The 15,506-nt window shown below is 38.9% G+C and overlaps 1 protein-coding gene across 2 annotated transcripts; it reads right to left on the reverse strand.

Annotated features, from left to right (window-relative positions):
* Positions 1 to 1,160: 1,160 nt before the first annotated feature.
* On the reverse strand, positions 1,161 to 15,144 carry prpf40a (PRP40 pre-mRNA processing factor 40 homolog A). Of its 2 annotated transcripts, none has more exons than XM_037686405.1 (27): positions 15,090 to 15,144; positions 13,051 to 13,131; positions 12,787 to 12,930; positions 11,993 to 12,076; positions 11,521 to 11,539; positions 11,415 to 11,434; positions 11,259 to 11,303; positions 11,037 to 11,147; positions 9,967 to 10,087; positions 9,686 to 9,710; positions 9,325 to 9,543; positions 7,891 to 7,990; positions 6,798 to 6,862; positions 6,541 to 6,705; positions 5,509 to 5,617; positions 5,266 to 5,416; positions 5,049 to 5,182; positions 4,798 to 4,912; positions 4,574 to 4,665; positions 4,324 to 4,440; positions 2,423 to 2,560; positions 2,231 to 2,326; positions 2,081 to 2,167; positions 1,910 to 2,000; positions 1,780 to 1,841; positions 1,540 to 1,695; positions 1,161 to 1,452 (listed from the first exon to the last, which is right to left on the reverse strand). In XM_037686405.1, the coding sequence occupies exons 1-27, from the start codon at positions 15,090 to 15,092 to the stop codon at positions 1,363 to 1,365; spliced, it is 2,640 nt and encodes an 879-aa protein (XP_037542333.1). In that variant the 5' UTR covers positions 15,093 to 15,144; the 3' UTR covers positions 1,161 to 1,362. The 2 variants fall into 2 exon arrangements, with proteins under 2 accessions (XP_037542333.1, XP_037542334.1); XM_037686406.1 differs by having other exon boundaries at positions 1,162 to 1,452; positions 11,259 to 11,300.
* Positions 15,145 to 15,506: the final 362 nt, after the last annotated feature.

Consider the following 15,506-nt stretch of genomic DNA (forward strand, 5'->3'; position numbering starts at 1 on the left):
ACACGGACCATTTGACCAGAGCTCACGTTGTCACCGATGTTTCCTAAACTGATGACTCCTTCATTAAACTCATATTCAGGATGGACTGTCCTCTAATTAACATTAAGGACGTTTTGGGCTGGACTCAGGACCAGACAGTCCCTTTGGTTCACTGTTGGAAACTAGTGACAAAAAAATGAGGACACGTCCACAAATCAAGTGTCCTGGTGAAACCTAACCTGTATAAGTAAAGGTTGACTGACTGGTGAAAGACCACCGGTACATTTCTGAACTAATTTGTTGGTTATTTCTAGAGTTGCTAAAATAATCTGATATATTTAAAGAAAGCAGACACTTAGGTTATTCAACAAAGTCAGGTCCTCTGGATGGTTTCTTTTTTTGTAGTTATTGAGACGTTTCGTCCTTTATCCAAAGGACTTCAGTCCGAGGAGCCAGCCACAAGCAGCACACTCACATAGTGGGTCAACCACTTTTATGGTGATAAGATGGTTTTTGGGTCCCACCCTGTCCCCCGTCGACTCCTCTGAGGCAGCCATGGTCAAAATGGTTCAAAACATCAAAGTTCATGTTCAATATTACAGCTAAAAAACATCCAACAAAGTTCAGTCAGCTTATCTGGATGTTTTTTTTTTTTTTTTCTGGTTGAAACATTTTGCTCTTCATCCAAAAGACTTCATCAGTTCATGAGGCCATGGCTGCTTCAGAGGAGTTGACGAGAATGGGCGGACTCCAGAAACATCATCATCAAACTGGTTGGGCCCACTACGTGAGTGCGCTGCTTGTGGGACTGAGTTTGTTGTGGCTCCTCGGACTGATGAAGTCCTTTGGATGAAGGATGAAACACCTCAAAAAGAAACCATCCAGAGGACTCAACTTAATTTTGTTGGATTCATTACCTGGATTATTAAGCATGAACTTTGACACTTAGATTATCTTTAGCCAAACTCCTCCCATCATACAAATGCAAAAAAAAAAAAAAAGCTAGATTATTTTCTTGCAATCTTACAGTTCTATAAAATAGAACTATTTTATAAAGACAGTGAGCGTGACTTTAAAATATGCTTTTAATTCAAATAAAAATGATGGACATTGACAAAGGAACGATTACAGCCAGCTAAAGAAAATACTTGAAGCTAACAACAGGCAGCTGGACGTTTACAAACTGAACAGCCGAAGAGTTTCCTGATATCAAATTAGTCACAGAACGGGTGTAAGAACAGTACATTAGTGCACCCCCATTAAAACCAGCGCCGGGTGTTCTCTCATTCAGCAAAGAGCGAGCAGTACTGGGAATGCATGTTTGCTGAAGTGTACAAAGAGCAACAAAAAAAATAAAAATAAAAAAGATCAACGAACGCATCATCAAGGCGCGTCTAGCTGTTCCAGTAAAGTCCGTCGTCTTTTCTCCAGCTCTCCTTCACTCAGCTCGCTGCCTGAGGTGTCCCAGCCCCCCTGAACGAAACAGAGCCGGGTGGGGCTTTGCATTAGTGCCTGATGGGAGTTACACATCAGGGTCGAAAGAAATAACGACAAACTCACCTCCTCTTTAGCTGCTTTCTTTTTAACAGGCTTCAGTTTGGACTCTGAGCGGGACTTCCCTCGAGACTTGTCGTTCTCTTTATCCTTCTCCACCTCCCTCTCGTGCTTCCCGTCGCGCTCTCGTCCTTTCTTCTCGCTCTCAGAATCCGGCGAGGCCTGTTTGTCATGGTTAGAATGAGAGGAGAAACGGACTGCGTGCACTCTGACGATGCAGTGGAAGTAGAAACGGCGTGTACGTACAGACTTGTGGCGTCTCCTCTTCCCCTTCTTCTTATGCTTTTTGGACTTTTTATAGCTTCTCTCTAGTTTCAGACAGACAGAGAGTCAGAGCTGCATTTCTGACATCACCTGATAGAAGGAAAACACTAACCAGACTCTCCGCTAGACGAGCGTTCAGAGGGAGACTTGGACAGCGACCGCTTCTTCTTCTTGTGGTACTCCTCTTCCTCAGACTCCGAGGCCTTTTTAAGGAGGAAAAACGGTTGATGATCATCAGGTTTCATGGAGCAGAAAACTTTTCAACCGTGTTTAAGACACTAACTGATCGAGAGCGAGAGCGTTTCCTGTGGTGCTTCTTGGACTTCTTCGAGTGCTTTTTCGTCTTGGAGTGGTGATGCTGGCACTCATGCTAAAAGAAAGAAAATGTTAAACATGGCCACCGTGAAGACTGATGAATCCAGCGGGCTCTTACCTCTAGGATATGCATGAAATCTTTGAATATTCTTTTCCTCTCGGACTCCAGCGTCACGTCTTCAAAAGCAGGTTCTTTCAGGAATCTGTCTCTGGCCTGGAAGAGTCAAAAGTCGCTCGGCATAAAACTGAATGTGATGGGGAGAAGTATAAACAGAAAAAAAGATGGCGTTGTGACATCCCGGGTACGTACTTCCTCCCATGTAACCTCTGGCTCCAGAGGGGGTGTGGCCTGCTTCAGCATGGTCTTAAAAGCTGCTTCTTTTCTTTTCATCTTGCGGGCCTCCTCCTTCTCGCGCTCCCTCTCTCTGGCTTCAGCTTTCTCCAGTAACTGTTCAGAAACATCATGTGAACAACACAAACCCTGTCCTGGACTCCATGTTTACATGTGAAGTAAAGCGTCAAGTTTACAGGCAGCTGCACATGGACCCCAGCAACTTTGAAACCTGTTTCAACTTTCTATACGGACATGTATACTGACCTACATAGAATATTTTCAGAATTCAACAGAAATAAAGTTTTAACTTGCTGATATTGTTAAAAGCTCAAATAGTTTTGTTTCATAACGAGCCATTTTAGACTGAATTTAAGAAACAGATTTGTTTTATTGTTACTAAAATTTCTTTAAATCAGCTGACAACTAAAGAAAATGCATTTCCTGTGAAAATGCAGTGAATGCTTATTGCTGACGAACTTGCTGAAAAACAGCTGAAATTAGCTAAAAACATGCTGAAACGTAGATGAAATGGAAGAACAAGCCTGTTTGCAGAATAAATCAGAAAGAACACATATTTGCTGAATTAGGTTTAAATAAGTGGAAATTAGCTTTAAAAAAAAAGCTTAAATTAGCAAAAACAGCTGAAAAGTAGTTAAAAAGGCAAAAAGAAGCTTAAACTACCAGAAGAAAGCTGAAAGAGCTTAAATAAGGTAAACAAATATGGAATTAGCTGAAAAGGCAAAAATTAGCATAAAACAGCTAAATAGTAGGTGAAACTTTCAGAAAAAAGCTGAATAGAGCTAAAAACAAAAAGAAGCTAAAATTAGCATAAACAAGTTAATTACCGGTAGGCTGACAGTAGCAGACGTCACTACAAAAATTTATCTGAAAACAACTGAAATTAGCTATTAAAAAAAAAAAAGCTATAAGTGTAGATGAAAAGATAGAACAAGCTTAAATTTGCAGAAGAAAGCAGAAAGAACATGTTTGCCCAATTAGGCTGAAGGAAGCAGAAAAAGAACCACAAAAAGTGGAAATTATCTGAAAAAAGCTGAAATTAGCAACAACAAAAAAGGCTGAAAAGCAGCTAAAAAAAAAACCCAGAAAGAAGCTGAAATTTTTAGAAGTAGAGAGATCACATTTTTGCCAAATTAGGCTGAAAAAAGTTTAAATTAGTGCAAAAAAATGTGGAATTGGTTAAAAAAGCTAAAATTAGTATAAAACAGCTAAATAGTAGCTAAAATGGCAGACCCCCCCCCAGAAATTAGCAGAAAAAAGCTGAAAGGAGCATAACAAGCTAAAATTAGCAGAAAGAAGTTAGAGGAAGAACAAAAAATGTTGTAGTTAGAAAGAATCTAAAAGGAGCACAAAACAGCTGAAATTAGCTGAAAACAAGTTTAAATTTGCACAAGGAAGCTGGAAGAAGCTGAACCAGAACTAAATGTGAAAGGAGCAGTAAAAGATTGTAAATAGATCTAAAGATATGAAGGATGTAAAATGAGCTCAACTAATTTTCTATGAGAAAACAAAATGTCAGAAATGGTTAAATATTTTAAACAGCTAAAGCTAAACCAATACCAAAAGTCCTAACAGGATTGTCCTGAAAGAGCTGAACATTTTGATTTATAATTGTTGAAATAGCGCAAAAACTGTGGAACGAGAAAGATGCCAACAAATGTACAGAAGAAAACTCTTTAAACTCTTCTGTTGCAGCAAGAAGTTCAACCTGTTTTTATAAGATGAGTGACCATTTAAACCATCTGATGGTTTCCCATCTGTTCAGTTGAGTTAAAGTTGCTTTAGGCTTGAAAAGTAAATAGTTTGTGCAGTTTGCCTAACGAGATCTGTGCCCATGGGCTTGTAAGGCCGAGACTTACGCTGTTGAAGGCCAGCTTTATATTTCCAGCATCCAGAGTGGTGGCTCTCTTGTCCGAGCTGATAACCGATCCAAAGTCATCGAAGCTGGTGTTGACTTCAACGGAGAACCCTTTATCCTGAAGGAGAAAACACTCAGACTCAACAGCAACAACGTACAACCCTCAAACAACACTGAGTAAAACAGTCGCGGTCCAGACTGTTCTAACAAGAAGCCAAATAGAAATGATTTCTAAATGATCATAATCTAACCTTGAGGATGTCCTTGATTATTCTTTTTTCATCGTGGTAACGAGCTTTCAAGTCTTCCACGTAGAACTTGAAGAGGTCCAAAGGAGTGGAACCTGCAGGATAGAGCAGCTTCATTATAATGTACAGTCTTGATGCATGCATTTGTGCTTCTGTGCTCATGTTCGTGCACGTGTTTCAGATGTGCTCATGCGTGTGGTCACGTGTGACGCAGTCTGATGTCATACCGGGCTGGCCCAGCATGTTGGCGAAGCGCATGTCTGAGCTCAGGGACGGGTACATCTCCATCCAGGAGGACATGGAGTGGAGCTGGCCGTGGTCGTGGAGCTCGTCCAGAAATTTCTAAACGTGAACATTAAACAACAACTTCTACTATTTTAAAAGTAAAATATACCTGAGTGAGTATTAAAAAAAGAAAACATTTGAAGTAAACGCAGCACATTAAAGCAGCGCATTTAAAACTTTTTGATTCACGTGCCTGGAAGGACTCTCTGTTTTTGCGCTGTCTCCTTCTTTCCCTGAGAAGAGTCTTCTGTTTCTCCTCTTCCTCCTCTTTCTCCATCGTTCGGATGTGCTCCTCAAAACAAATGAGGGCGTCTTCTTTATCCATATCTGTCAACACATTACACAGTTTTTGCCCCCACCTCATATAAACCCCCCCCCGAAGACAAACAGGTCAACAACAGGCGTCTTACTCTGCAGCTCCTCGTCCTCAGCAAACGTAGGGTTGTCCAGCAGATACTGCTGAGCTTCAGACCAGGTGGTCCGGTACGTCACATTGGCCATGTTGTCCAGAATGTTCTTCAAAGCTTCCCAGTTCCTCTTTCTCAGCTGCTTCGCTTGCTCCTGCGTGAAAAATTAAACAGGACAGTTAGAATAAAGTTGTATTGTGTCAAACGTTCAGAATCGTTGCGATGTGCCGTGAAACGACGTCTCACCTTCTCTTTTTTGGCGAGGTAGAACAACACATCCTCGTAGATCTCCAGCCGGTCTCTCTCAGGAACGCAACTCCACACTTCAAGCTCGTTAAACATTTGCTCTGCTTTCCTGGATGGAGACGACACTTTAAAGGTTTGCAGTATTTTGACAAAAACCCACATGAGGGCAGTGTTTTACAAACCAAATGTAGCTTCATCCCATTCTAAATTGCTCCTCTACACCAAACAAAGACTAGAAGAGAATCTAAATAAAGTTTATAAAATACTAATTTTAGCTCAAATGTTTTTTTTTAAACGTTCCTTGAAAACATTTATTTTGCGAGACTGATGTTAAGAGCTTGATATTACAGAGAAATAAATTAAATAAAAACACAGCCCTGCAATCACTCCCCAGCCGCCTGTTGTGTCATCCCAGATTACAAGCTGGTGCCAGAACTCTGAAACCAGATCGTGTCAAGGTCACGAGTCCCATCAAGCCAGCTCGCCCGTATGTTCAACCAAAAATACTCAAGAACCAGAAGTTACACGCAGCAGCACCAAGAACGACGATTACAGCGTTTAAAATGCCACATTTGAGTGCATGTTTAAAAGCACATCACCCGTGTTAAAAAAACTAGAATATATAGATTTATATTTAATAATCGAGATGTTTTAGTTGTACTTTGTAGTGTCTACAAAATGTTAATACTTCCATAATTTCTTAGAAATCATGAAAAGAAAAAGACATGGTTTAATTAGATTCGGGTGTAAGAGGAGAACATCACAAACTTGAAATCGAAACGTTTCACTCGTCTCACTCACAACCATCATGTGTGTTTTGGTGAAAACTAATTCAGCTGCAACGGTTGGACAGAAGCCGTCAGATCAGAGCGGGTTGAGTGGAACCGAACGGCGCAGCGGCTGCTCGATGGCGTGCATAAACCACACGTGACCTTTATTGATCCGGTCCACATCATCAAACTGACAGTCCAGAGTGCCACAAATCAATTTGTGGACAAACACACATGCAAAACAAATCCCAGCTGCTCTTACTTGTATCTGGTGGTGGATGTCATCTTGTCATGGTTCTCCAAGAACCTCTGGAACGTCTCTTTGGACTCCTTGTATTTAATTCTGGCCTCTTCCTTTTCCTCCTTCTCTGTTTGGACTTTGTAGGCATTGAACGCCTGCTTCTTCTCGCTCAGCTTAGGAAGAGCACTGTTGATGGAAAAATTCAAGTTAAGACCACAGATTAGGCTTGTTTGATTTATAAATCACAGTAAACTAAATAATCTCCTGATTAGACTGACCTGTAGCGAGGATCATTGATGATCAGTTTCATAGCCTGTTCCCAAGAAGAGTTTGATGCCACACCCTAAAACAAAGAGCACAAAATAATGGTATAAACACACAACTTGTATATTTTTTCTTTGTATTTTTGAGAGGAAAAATGACGAAATTAAAAAATACTTTTCTGTTTTGGGTGTTTTCAGTCAACACATTTTCTTAATTACTCATAAACGGCATGTCAGTAAGAGTGTGATGTGCTAATAATTTTAAAAACTACCACTAAAGGCTTATATAAGCACCCTTTCTGCCTCTTGCCTCACTGAGAAAGTGACTCTTCATCCATTATGAACTGATTCCACGGCGCTTCTCTGTCTTGTCACTTGACAGTTATTCTAACTCGGTGAGGCGTGCCACTTTCGCCCAGTGTCTTAATCCCAGCCAACCCCCACCCTGCCTGTGATCCAATAAAGCTAATCATAAAGACAGAGCCATTAAGATCTTGAAGGAAATGGCATGCAATCTCAAAGGAGAGCTTTGTGCACAAAATTTAAAAGCGCCTAAATATAGTAACATTTTAGGTGGGTGGCGGCCTTGCAGCTGCAAACACAGCACGCCCACAGCAACAGGAGGTGAACTTAACACACCTCCCAGGGGGTGAAGAGAGAAAGAGGGGATTAGATCAAGACCCAGATGCAAAGGGTGTGATGATAAACACACAAGCATCAGCAGACATGGAGGTAGCTCAAATATTCCAATAACAGGCTCATGTCGCGTCTAAGCGTCTGAAGACAAAAATAAATACAGAAGCTCCTGTTTGATTAATAGAAGTACGAAGCTGAAATATTTTCACCTGTTAACTCAGCAACAACTAGACCTGATCAACTAAAACATACAGATGTTTCCAATGAAAACAACATAGGATGGCACAACAGAATATCACAATTATTTGGTTATTCCTCTTAGTGAAAATCGTTTTTGTACTTCACATAAACCTTACACTGCTTTCACATTTTCACAGTACAACATTCATACTCGTGTATAAAACTCTGCATCGAAACGAGCCTCTGAAAAGAACATCTGCCCACCTCCTGATCAGCGACGCCCCCAACTCACCTTTTCCTTCAGCAGCTCCTTGAAGGCCTGCTTGGCCTCCTCTTTTGTGTTCCACTTGTACGTTTTCTTCACAGGTTCAGGCCGTTCTTTGACTTCAACACTGAGAACAAATTAAACATTACAGGTTAAGCTGAGGACTTACTGCAGCCACACATAAATAAAGATAAACAGCCTAAACAACGGAGCTGTCCTGTCAGATGTCCCAAACAGCAGACTCATTTAAACACGATATAACCAGTGTGAAATAATATGACTTCTGCAGTATACTGAGCCAAAAATAAATTAAGACCAAACCATATCATTCTGCTGTCAACTTTACCCGTTTACCTTCACGGCAGCTGGGTCGTACAAGGTAACTATCCATGATTTATGACAACGGTAATATGACTCTGTTGTTGAAGGAAATAAAAACTGATTATAGCTACTGTTGTCAGCGTTTCCTTTCAACTATTTTAGCGAGCAAAAGTAGAATTTCATGTTCCACTCTTACTAGATTATATAAAAAATCTGATTTCCATTTCATAATGTGTTGTGTTCAGCTGTGATGTGAGAGGACATGACTGTGGATATAAAACTGAAAAGTAAGTAACATGCTCATTTAAAGAACTGTTTCTATTCTCCACAAGTTAAATGGACCACACCATCTGCATCCATAATCTGTTCCCTCTTGCTTGTATTCCTAATTATACATCGATTTACTGGTAAGAACTGCAGAGGAACATATTTGTCCTCAACTCTGATAAAAACGGGATAGAAATGAGTTTGTAATGCTCAAACCATATAACCAACCAACATGTTTGAAAACTTAAACAGGAACAGATTTACGAGAGAATATTTTCTGTCTAACAAACTCCATATTGTCAGCAGTGAAACGTTAGCAATAAAAAAAATTGCATCAAGAATTGTCAAATTACAAGGAATCACGTTGGGTTCAGAACACAACTGTAAAGAACAGAATCATCTGGTGCATGCTGCTCTGGAGAACCCAAAGGCTGCAGCTAATGGACAATGGTGGTGTTTTGTGGGGACAATATGGCAACAAATGTCAGAGAAGTGTTTTTCCACACAGAAATGCAAACCCATGGTTTTGGTGCCATAATCAATTCTGAACTTTGTTTCCTCAACTTATCAAAGTTTTTTGTTAAAAGATGACTCAGCACATGGATGATGCACATACCGGTACGTTAAACGAGCATCATCACGTCTCCTTCTGTTCTGGGCAATGTCAAGTTGTACTTTAGTGTAAATAATAAACCTTCTAACAGATTCTTCTAACAAAATAAAAATTAAATATCTTTCCCTTCAGTATCTCTAAAACGCTGCACTTTGTGGAAAACATTCAGTGGATAAATAGCACTACAGGCCAGAGGAAAGAAATTTACATTTCATTCGAAGGTGATCTTTCCTTGTAAAATAAGGGTCATAATTGTTTACCTGGCTGTGTTCTCAGTGACGACTGCACTCTCGGAGGACGTCACAGGTGCTTCTGCAGCCTTGACCTCAGCTGTTTGATTCACGGTCACCTGGGACTGTGGTTCCTCTGAGATTACCGCTGCTGCAGTTTCCACCTCCATTACCGTCTCCATAGTGGCCGTATTATCGGCTTGAACCACAGGAGCTGTAGTTGTTCCAGGGGCCACCACCTCTGTAGTTCTGAAATCAAACCCAGATGATAAATTCATGCCCCTCGGTCCCAGGAAGCCCAAACAGAAAAAGGTTTAAATAAATTTAAATACATTTCAATAAATAGTGGAGTTGTGAAGCGTAATGAAAGGTAAACACAAAAAATTCTTACCCATTCTCTTCTGCTTTGATCATAGCTGGAATAATAAGAAGAGATCACAATCAGGGTCCTGCTTTCATCTTAGAGCTAATTACAAAGAAGTGACCAACATACAGATCAGTGCACGCAGGTCACCCAGGCTTTCTACTATTTGTTTCTAGTGTTTGTGAATCTGATTCCAAAACCAAGTCATGCATCATGTCATTCATGATGTGGTTAAAGACTCATAGATGACTCATTTTGAAAAGATTGTTTCTCATGCATGGTCATGACAACATGAAGGAGCCGTTTACCTTCCAGATCTTCCAGATCTTTGGGTTTGGTCCACCTGGACTCCTTTGTCTGAGAGTTGTAATAATAAGGCTTCCCTGTGTCTGACTTGTACTCCTTCCATGGACATTTAGACAGCAATTGCTATAAGAATAATTAGTGCAAAATCAAGACTTGTGCATCCATGATAAAAAAATACAATGTGTATACAATAAAACTAATTGCATATACCATTCTGATTGTTTTAGCTAAAACACTGCACAACAGACAGTTTAATATTTTTAAAACAGGAGAAAAATGTATGGCTTTTTGACAGTTTATATAATGTGCATGTATGGTCATCATTTATGTTCCAACACAACGGTGAAATTGGCTGTCTGCATTTAACCCATCCACCACAAGGCGGAACAGTGGGCGACCTTTGGAGGCGCCCGGGGAGATTGAGATTTTTGTTAATGAAAAGTCTGTTACAAATTAAATTCATTATTATTATTAACTGGGGATGGGGTGTCCTGCTCAGAGACACCACGAGATGTGCAATGACCGGGGATCGAACCCAGGACCTTTGAGTCCCAAGTCGGCTGCCCTGTCCCTAGACCATCCCAGCCCCCATATGTGGTGTCTATATATGCAATATCCCCCTATATAATTTGAACTATTCTTAAATATCAAATAAAACTAAGAAAAGGAAGTTGTGTAAAACCACAAATTACAATTTGTCAATAAATAAGTGCAGATTAGCTTATAAACTAGTGTTGGACTAAGGTAAAAAAAAAAATAATAATAATAGCAATCAATCTAAAAATATTTTCCTGTTAGTAAGTGGTCAAGACAATGCAAGCTTCAATGAGATTGGATGTAATCCTTGTTGAGGCAGACCCATTCTCGCTCTCAAGCTGGAAAGCCAGCCCCTGACCGGAGTGCTGTATGTGTATGTTCATAGGCGCAGAGGAGAGAAATTAAGGAGAAAAACAAAACCTAACAGTATTAATGCACGTTAAAATAATTGTCTGTGTTAACGCAATAATAACGAGTTAACGTGAACATCACTACCAGATGTGCAAGATGTCATATAGGGGAGAAATGTTTGTACCTCTGCAGGAGATTTGAGGTCATCCGGCTTCTCCCATGTGGACTGCTTCGTCTCTGTATTGTAATAATAGGTCTTCCCGTCTAGTGATTTGTGTTCTGTCCACAGAGACTTCTAAAGGCAAACATAAAACAACACAAACACTGTAAATAGGCAGTTTATCTGCAGGAACGAAAAAAAAAAAAACTTAAAATGGTTCTATCATTGTTACAAATGTGTGCACACTTTTTTTTGCTGCTCTTCTTGTGGCGATCCATTTCTAGTACTCTGCAAAAACAAGACAAATACATTAACAAAATGCTAACACTGAAGCTAAAGTACTGAGGCTAACAGACAACAACACTCCCAAAACTGTTGTGAAGAAAGCCACGACAGACTTACATTTGTTCCAGGTGCAGCAACTGCAAAGTTAAAACCAACAAACAATCAAATGTTGAACCTTAAATGAATAGAAAAATTAAAAGAAAGCGGTTTGTAAAGATCTTACCTGTGGAATCAACACCAGGCTGTAGAGAAAAATATTTTTTGAGTTATTTAAACAAAAAAAGAAACACTATAAACTTATTTACAAAAGGCATAAACAAAGTTTTAATCTATACATAACCACAAACACAAGATGTAGACAAAAGTAACCTTTGCATTGCTTACATGTGCCTTATGTTCTCTAAACCCACCTGGGAAAATAAATGTTTAATTCCTTGCACCTCATTCACCTCCTTGATTTTATGTATCACCTCCTTGATTTTATGTACTTAATCTCTTTACAGTGATTCAAAGACTAACTGTTACCAAAACAAAATAAACTACTCAATGAACGCTCAAGGCAATCCCTGTATTTGTTCTGAAACAGTCTAATTTATACATCTGCCTATAAAGGAGTCATCTGGTTGTGTTGTTTTTAGTATTTAACAGATTTCGGTTTATTTTTAAGATGTGTGAAGAGGAAAACAGAAACATACTGGTCCCGTTGGTTGTACAGCTACAGCTGGGATGCGAGGAGGTATCATCAGTCCTGGCATCATGGGTGGCATCATGCCTGGGATCTAATAAAAGAAGCATCCTGAAATATTAATCTGACTTTTTTTTTTTTACCATGGCACAAGTATTAAGACACAGCGTGAGCATGGAGGTGTCAGTTTTAGAGGGCTGCCTGTAGCTTGAGGGAAAGGTGAGACCAACGATGAACATGCCGTTCTTATTTGTGTGAATTCACAACTTTTGATCTGTGTAACAACACATCAAACTACATCCCTCCTCAACTTCTCAAACCAAAACAAAAGCATCCCTTTCCAGCACATCTAAATCATGCCAGTAATTTGGTAATTTAAAATTAAAAAAAGTGGAATGTGACTGCTTCAGAAGAAATTTAGTTTTAGACAACATTTGTCCAGTCTCAAATTAATCGTGTTCTGTTTTAAACACTTTCTTATTATAAGACTATGTTTTAATTCAGGAAAACAGCTAATGGAATAACTCGTTATTTTTGGAAACAAGAGAATAAATATTACAGATGGAACAAATATAAGTCGGAAGTTTTTCCCTTGGTCACATTAGATCCTGTCACTTTTAGCTACAAAAGACCCTGTTTTAAGACTGAAAAAAAAAGAACCAAAACAACACAAATACAACTTAAGATGGAACAATTTTCGCTTATCATCAAAACTTTGGCCATTTTTTATGTAAATTAGAAGCATAAATAATGTTAATTTAGACATTTGAACCCATAAGACCCCCCAAAAAATAAACCCCAAACCTGTCCCATTGGTGGTGCAGCCATTGGTGGCATGATGCCAGGGGGCATTATACCCGGTGGCAATGGAGTCATGCTGGGTGGTCGCTGACTCATGGGGGGTATTACCATGGGAGGGTAGTGGGGAGGTATTCCCGGTGGTGCCATCTAACCAAAATAAAAGAGCATGTGAGAAAAAATGTATTAGTGTAAAATAATAATCTGAACCACATAACTGGAAATGAATAATATAAAATCGATTCTCAGACATCTCTCATGATGACTTACATATGGGGGAGGTATTGTTGCAGAGGGCACAGCTGTATAAGACACAGCTTGGCTCTGGCCAGCACTAGTCTCTGACGAAGACTGCAGACAGTAAATAACAACACAGTTAGTTATACAAAACACAAGTGGAATAGACAGTTATTTATGTTCTTAATGGTTGCACAATACTTTAACAATTCATCAATAACACAGTACTAGAGATCTGAAGCTCTCGACTGAAGCTGAAGCTCTGAAGATCTGAATCAAAAAGCCAATTAGTAAAAGTTATTTATCTAAGGAAGCCAACAAATTGTGTTGAATCTTCACTTCATCAATCTCCCATACCATCATATTGCAAACGATAATGGAAATATACCGTATATATTGCAGACACAAACCACTAATAAAAAATATGACAAAAAAATATGGCAATGACTGTCATAAAGTGCTGGAAGTGCTATATATTTGCATCATTAACAAAAAAAAGGTTAAATCATGTCATCTGGACCAGTTTCTTTAAGTGAGAAATGTTTCGTCCCCCATCCAGAGGACTTCCTCAGTCTACGGCCTGCCAACCAGATCAGTCCCATAGGTAGCCATCACTGCTGTGTTTCAAGCCAACCTCCTGTTGGAATCTCAAAAGTAAGCTTTTAACATGTGCAAAACACACCCATCCAAAACAATCAATTATCATGTACAACAATCAAATGCTTTAAAGAAACTGGTCCAGATGACACGATTTAACCTTTTTTGTTGTTATCTACCTGGATGATTGAGCTTACAACCCTTTTTTTTTTTTATATTCATCATTGTTTCTTCTTATACAATGATGACATTTGTTCTCTGCATAGGTGAGAACTTTCACAGCAAAGTTAATAAAGTCAACAGTAAAACAACAAAGTCCATGCTCAATAATCCAGGTATACAATCCAACATTTTTCAGTCAGGTCATCTGGACAATTTCTTTTTTTTTTTTGTGCTGAAACGTTTCGCCATCGGTCCAGAATGATGAAGCCTTCTGGACCGAAGGCAAAACGTTTCAGCACACACACAAAAAAGAAACTGTCCAGATGACCTGACTGAAAAATGTTGGATCAACAGTAAAACTATAGCACAAATGTAAACTTCATGGCCAAGCTGTAGAGTGCTTTAGATTTTGTAACTTTACCTATTAATGAGACCAAACAGATATACTATTTAAGTACATGATAGCAAAATTAAGTAACAAATATGTGGCAAGTCATAGACTTGTTAATTTGCAAAATTATCTACGTTTTAGCTAAAAACATTACAAACAGAGCTTGTAAACAGAAAAAACAAGTTTAGCTTCAAGCACACTTGACATCAAAATCCTAATGTTGTGTATATGCAATTGGTTTTCCCCATTTCATTGCCATAAACGTGACTTTTTCTAAAGATGTTATGATCTATAAATTATTAATGCTTCACACTACAGAATAACAACAATAACAATATTAATACCGCGAGAGCAGACACATTATTTGAAAATATATTGAATTAAAAAAAAAGCCGATAACTGCGGCTGTCCTGCTCACTCTGGTCATATCTGAAATAGTTAAAGGCAATCAATATTAACCTTTCATAATAAACAATTTGCTTCCTAACAATGACAGCTGCTAATATTCCTAATGAATGACTACAGACTCCGTCTACACTCTGGAACAGAAAAATTAAACGAATACGTAGAGAGAGGTATTTAAGCTTATCCAACCACAGGTTCTGAACAATGCTAAACGTAAATAACAGCACAATGCAATAAGTAGCAATACAACGATATTTTCCTATTACTCACGCTCTTAACAATAGTTTCAGCCTTCCAGGTCATAGTCGATGCCATGAAAGTGAGTATGTTGCACCGCTAATGCTAATACGACATGCTAACCCGCGGTCTGAAAAAAACACAACCTTGTACTTCTCCACAAAACCTAAGAAGAGTATTTTTAACTAAATTACAAATAAAACATGACTTAAAGATTTTGACAACTCCAACCGATAACGGTAAACTCATAAAACATTTCTTTTGAGCGGCTATCACTCACCATGTTGGCGAGAACCTCCGAGATTGCTGAGCAGCTTCCAACAATGAGCCCAACGATTGGCTCAAATTGTTCGTGACGCAATGGGGTCAAAGGTAAAGATTCATGAATTGCCCATCTGCGTAGCAAATGCGCATAAATGCGCAATAAACACGACTTGACTTGTTTCCAGCATTGATTGAAACAAAAACAGAAAATTCAATACACCAAATATGCTTCGAATTTAAAATTCAGAAAATAAACACATAAATAAATACACATAAACTATTTTAGTTCAACAATTTATCAAAAATCTATTCTACTACAGCAGTTTTGTGTAATTACAGTTTTTCTCAGTCACTTTGATGCATTTCTCACATCACAATATTAATGTGTGCACAACAGTTAGTGCATTTCTCAAGACAATTAGTACAAACTGCA

The sequence above is a fragment of the Nematolebias whitei genome, chromosome 13, assembly GCF_014905685.2.
Source record: "Nematolebias whitei isolate Nwh7 chromosome 13, NemWhi1, whole genome shotgun sequence".
Classification (NCBI taxonomy): Eukaryota; Metazoa; Chordata; class Actinopteri; order Cyprinodontiformes; family Rivulidae; genus Nematolebias; species Nematolebias whitei.

Coding starts and splice junctions, on each gene's coding strand:
- prpf40a (XM_037686405.1), bottom strand. Junction 4,441..4,573: donor TAATCAAGGACATCCTCAAG/GTTAGATTATGA, acceptor TTTCTCCTTCAG/GATAAAGGGTTCTCCGTTGA. Junction 2,327..2,422: donor CAGAGGTTACATGGGAGGAA/GTACGTACCCGG, acceptor TGACTCTTCCAG/GCCAGAGACAGATTCCTGAA.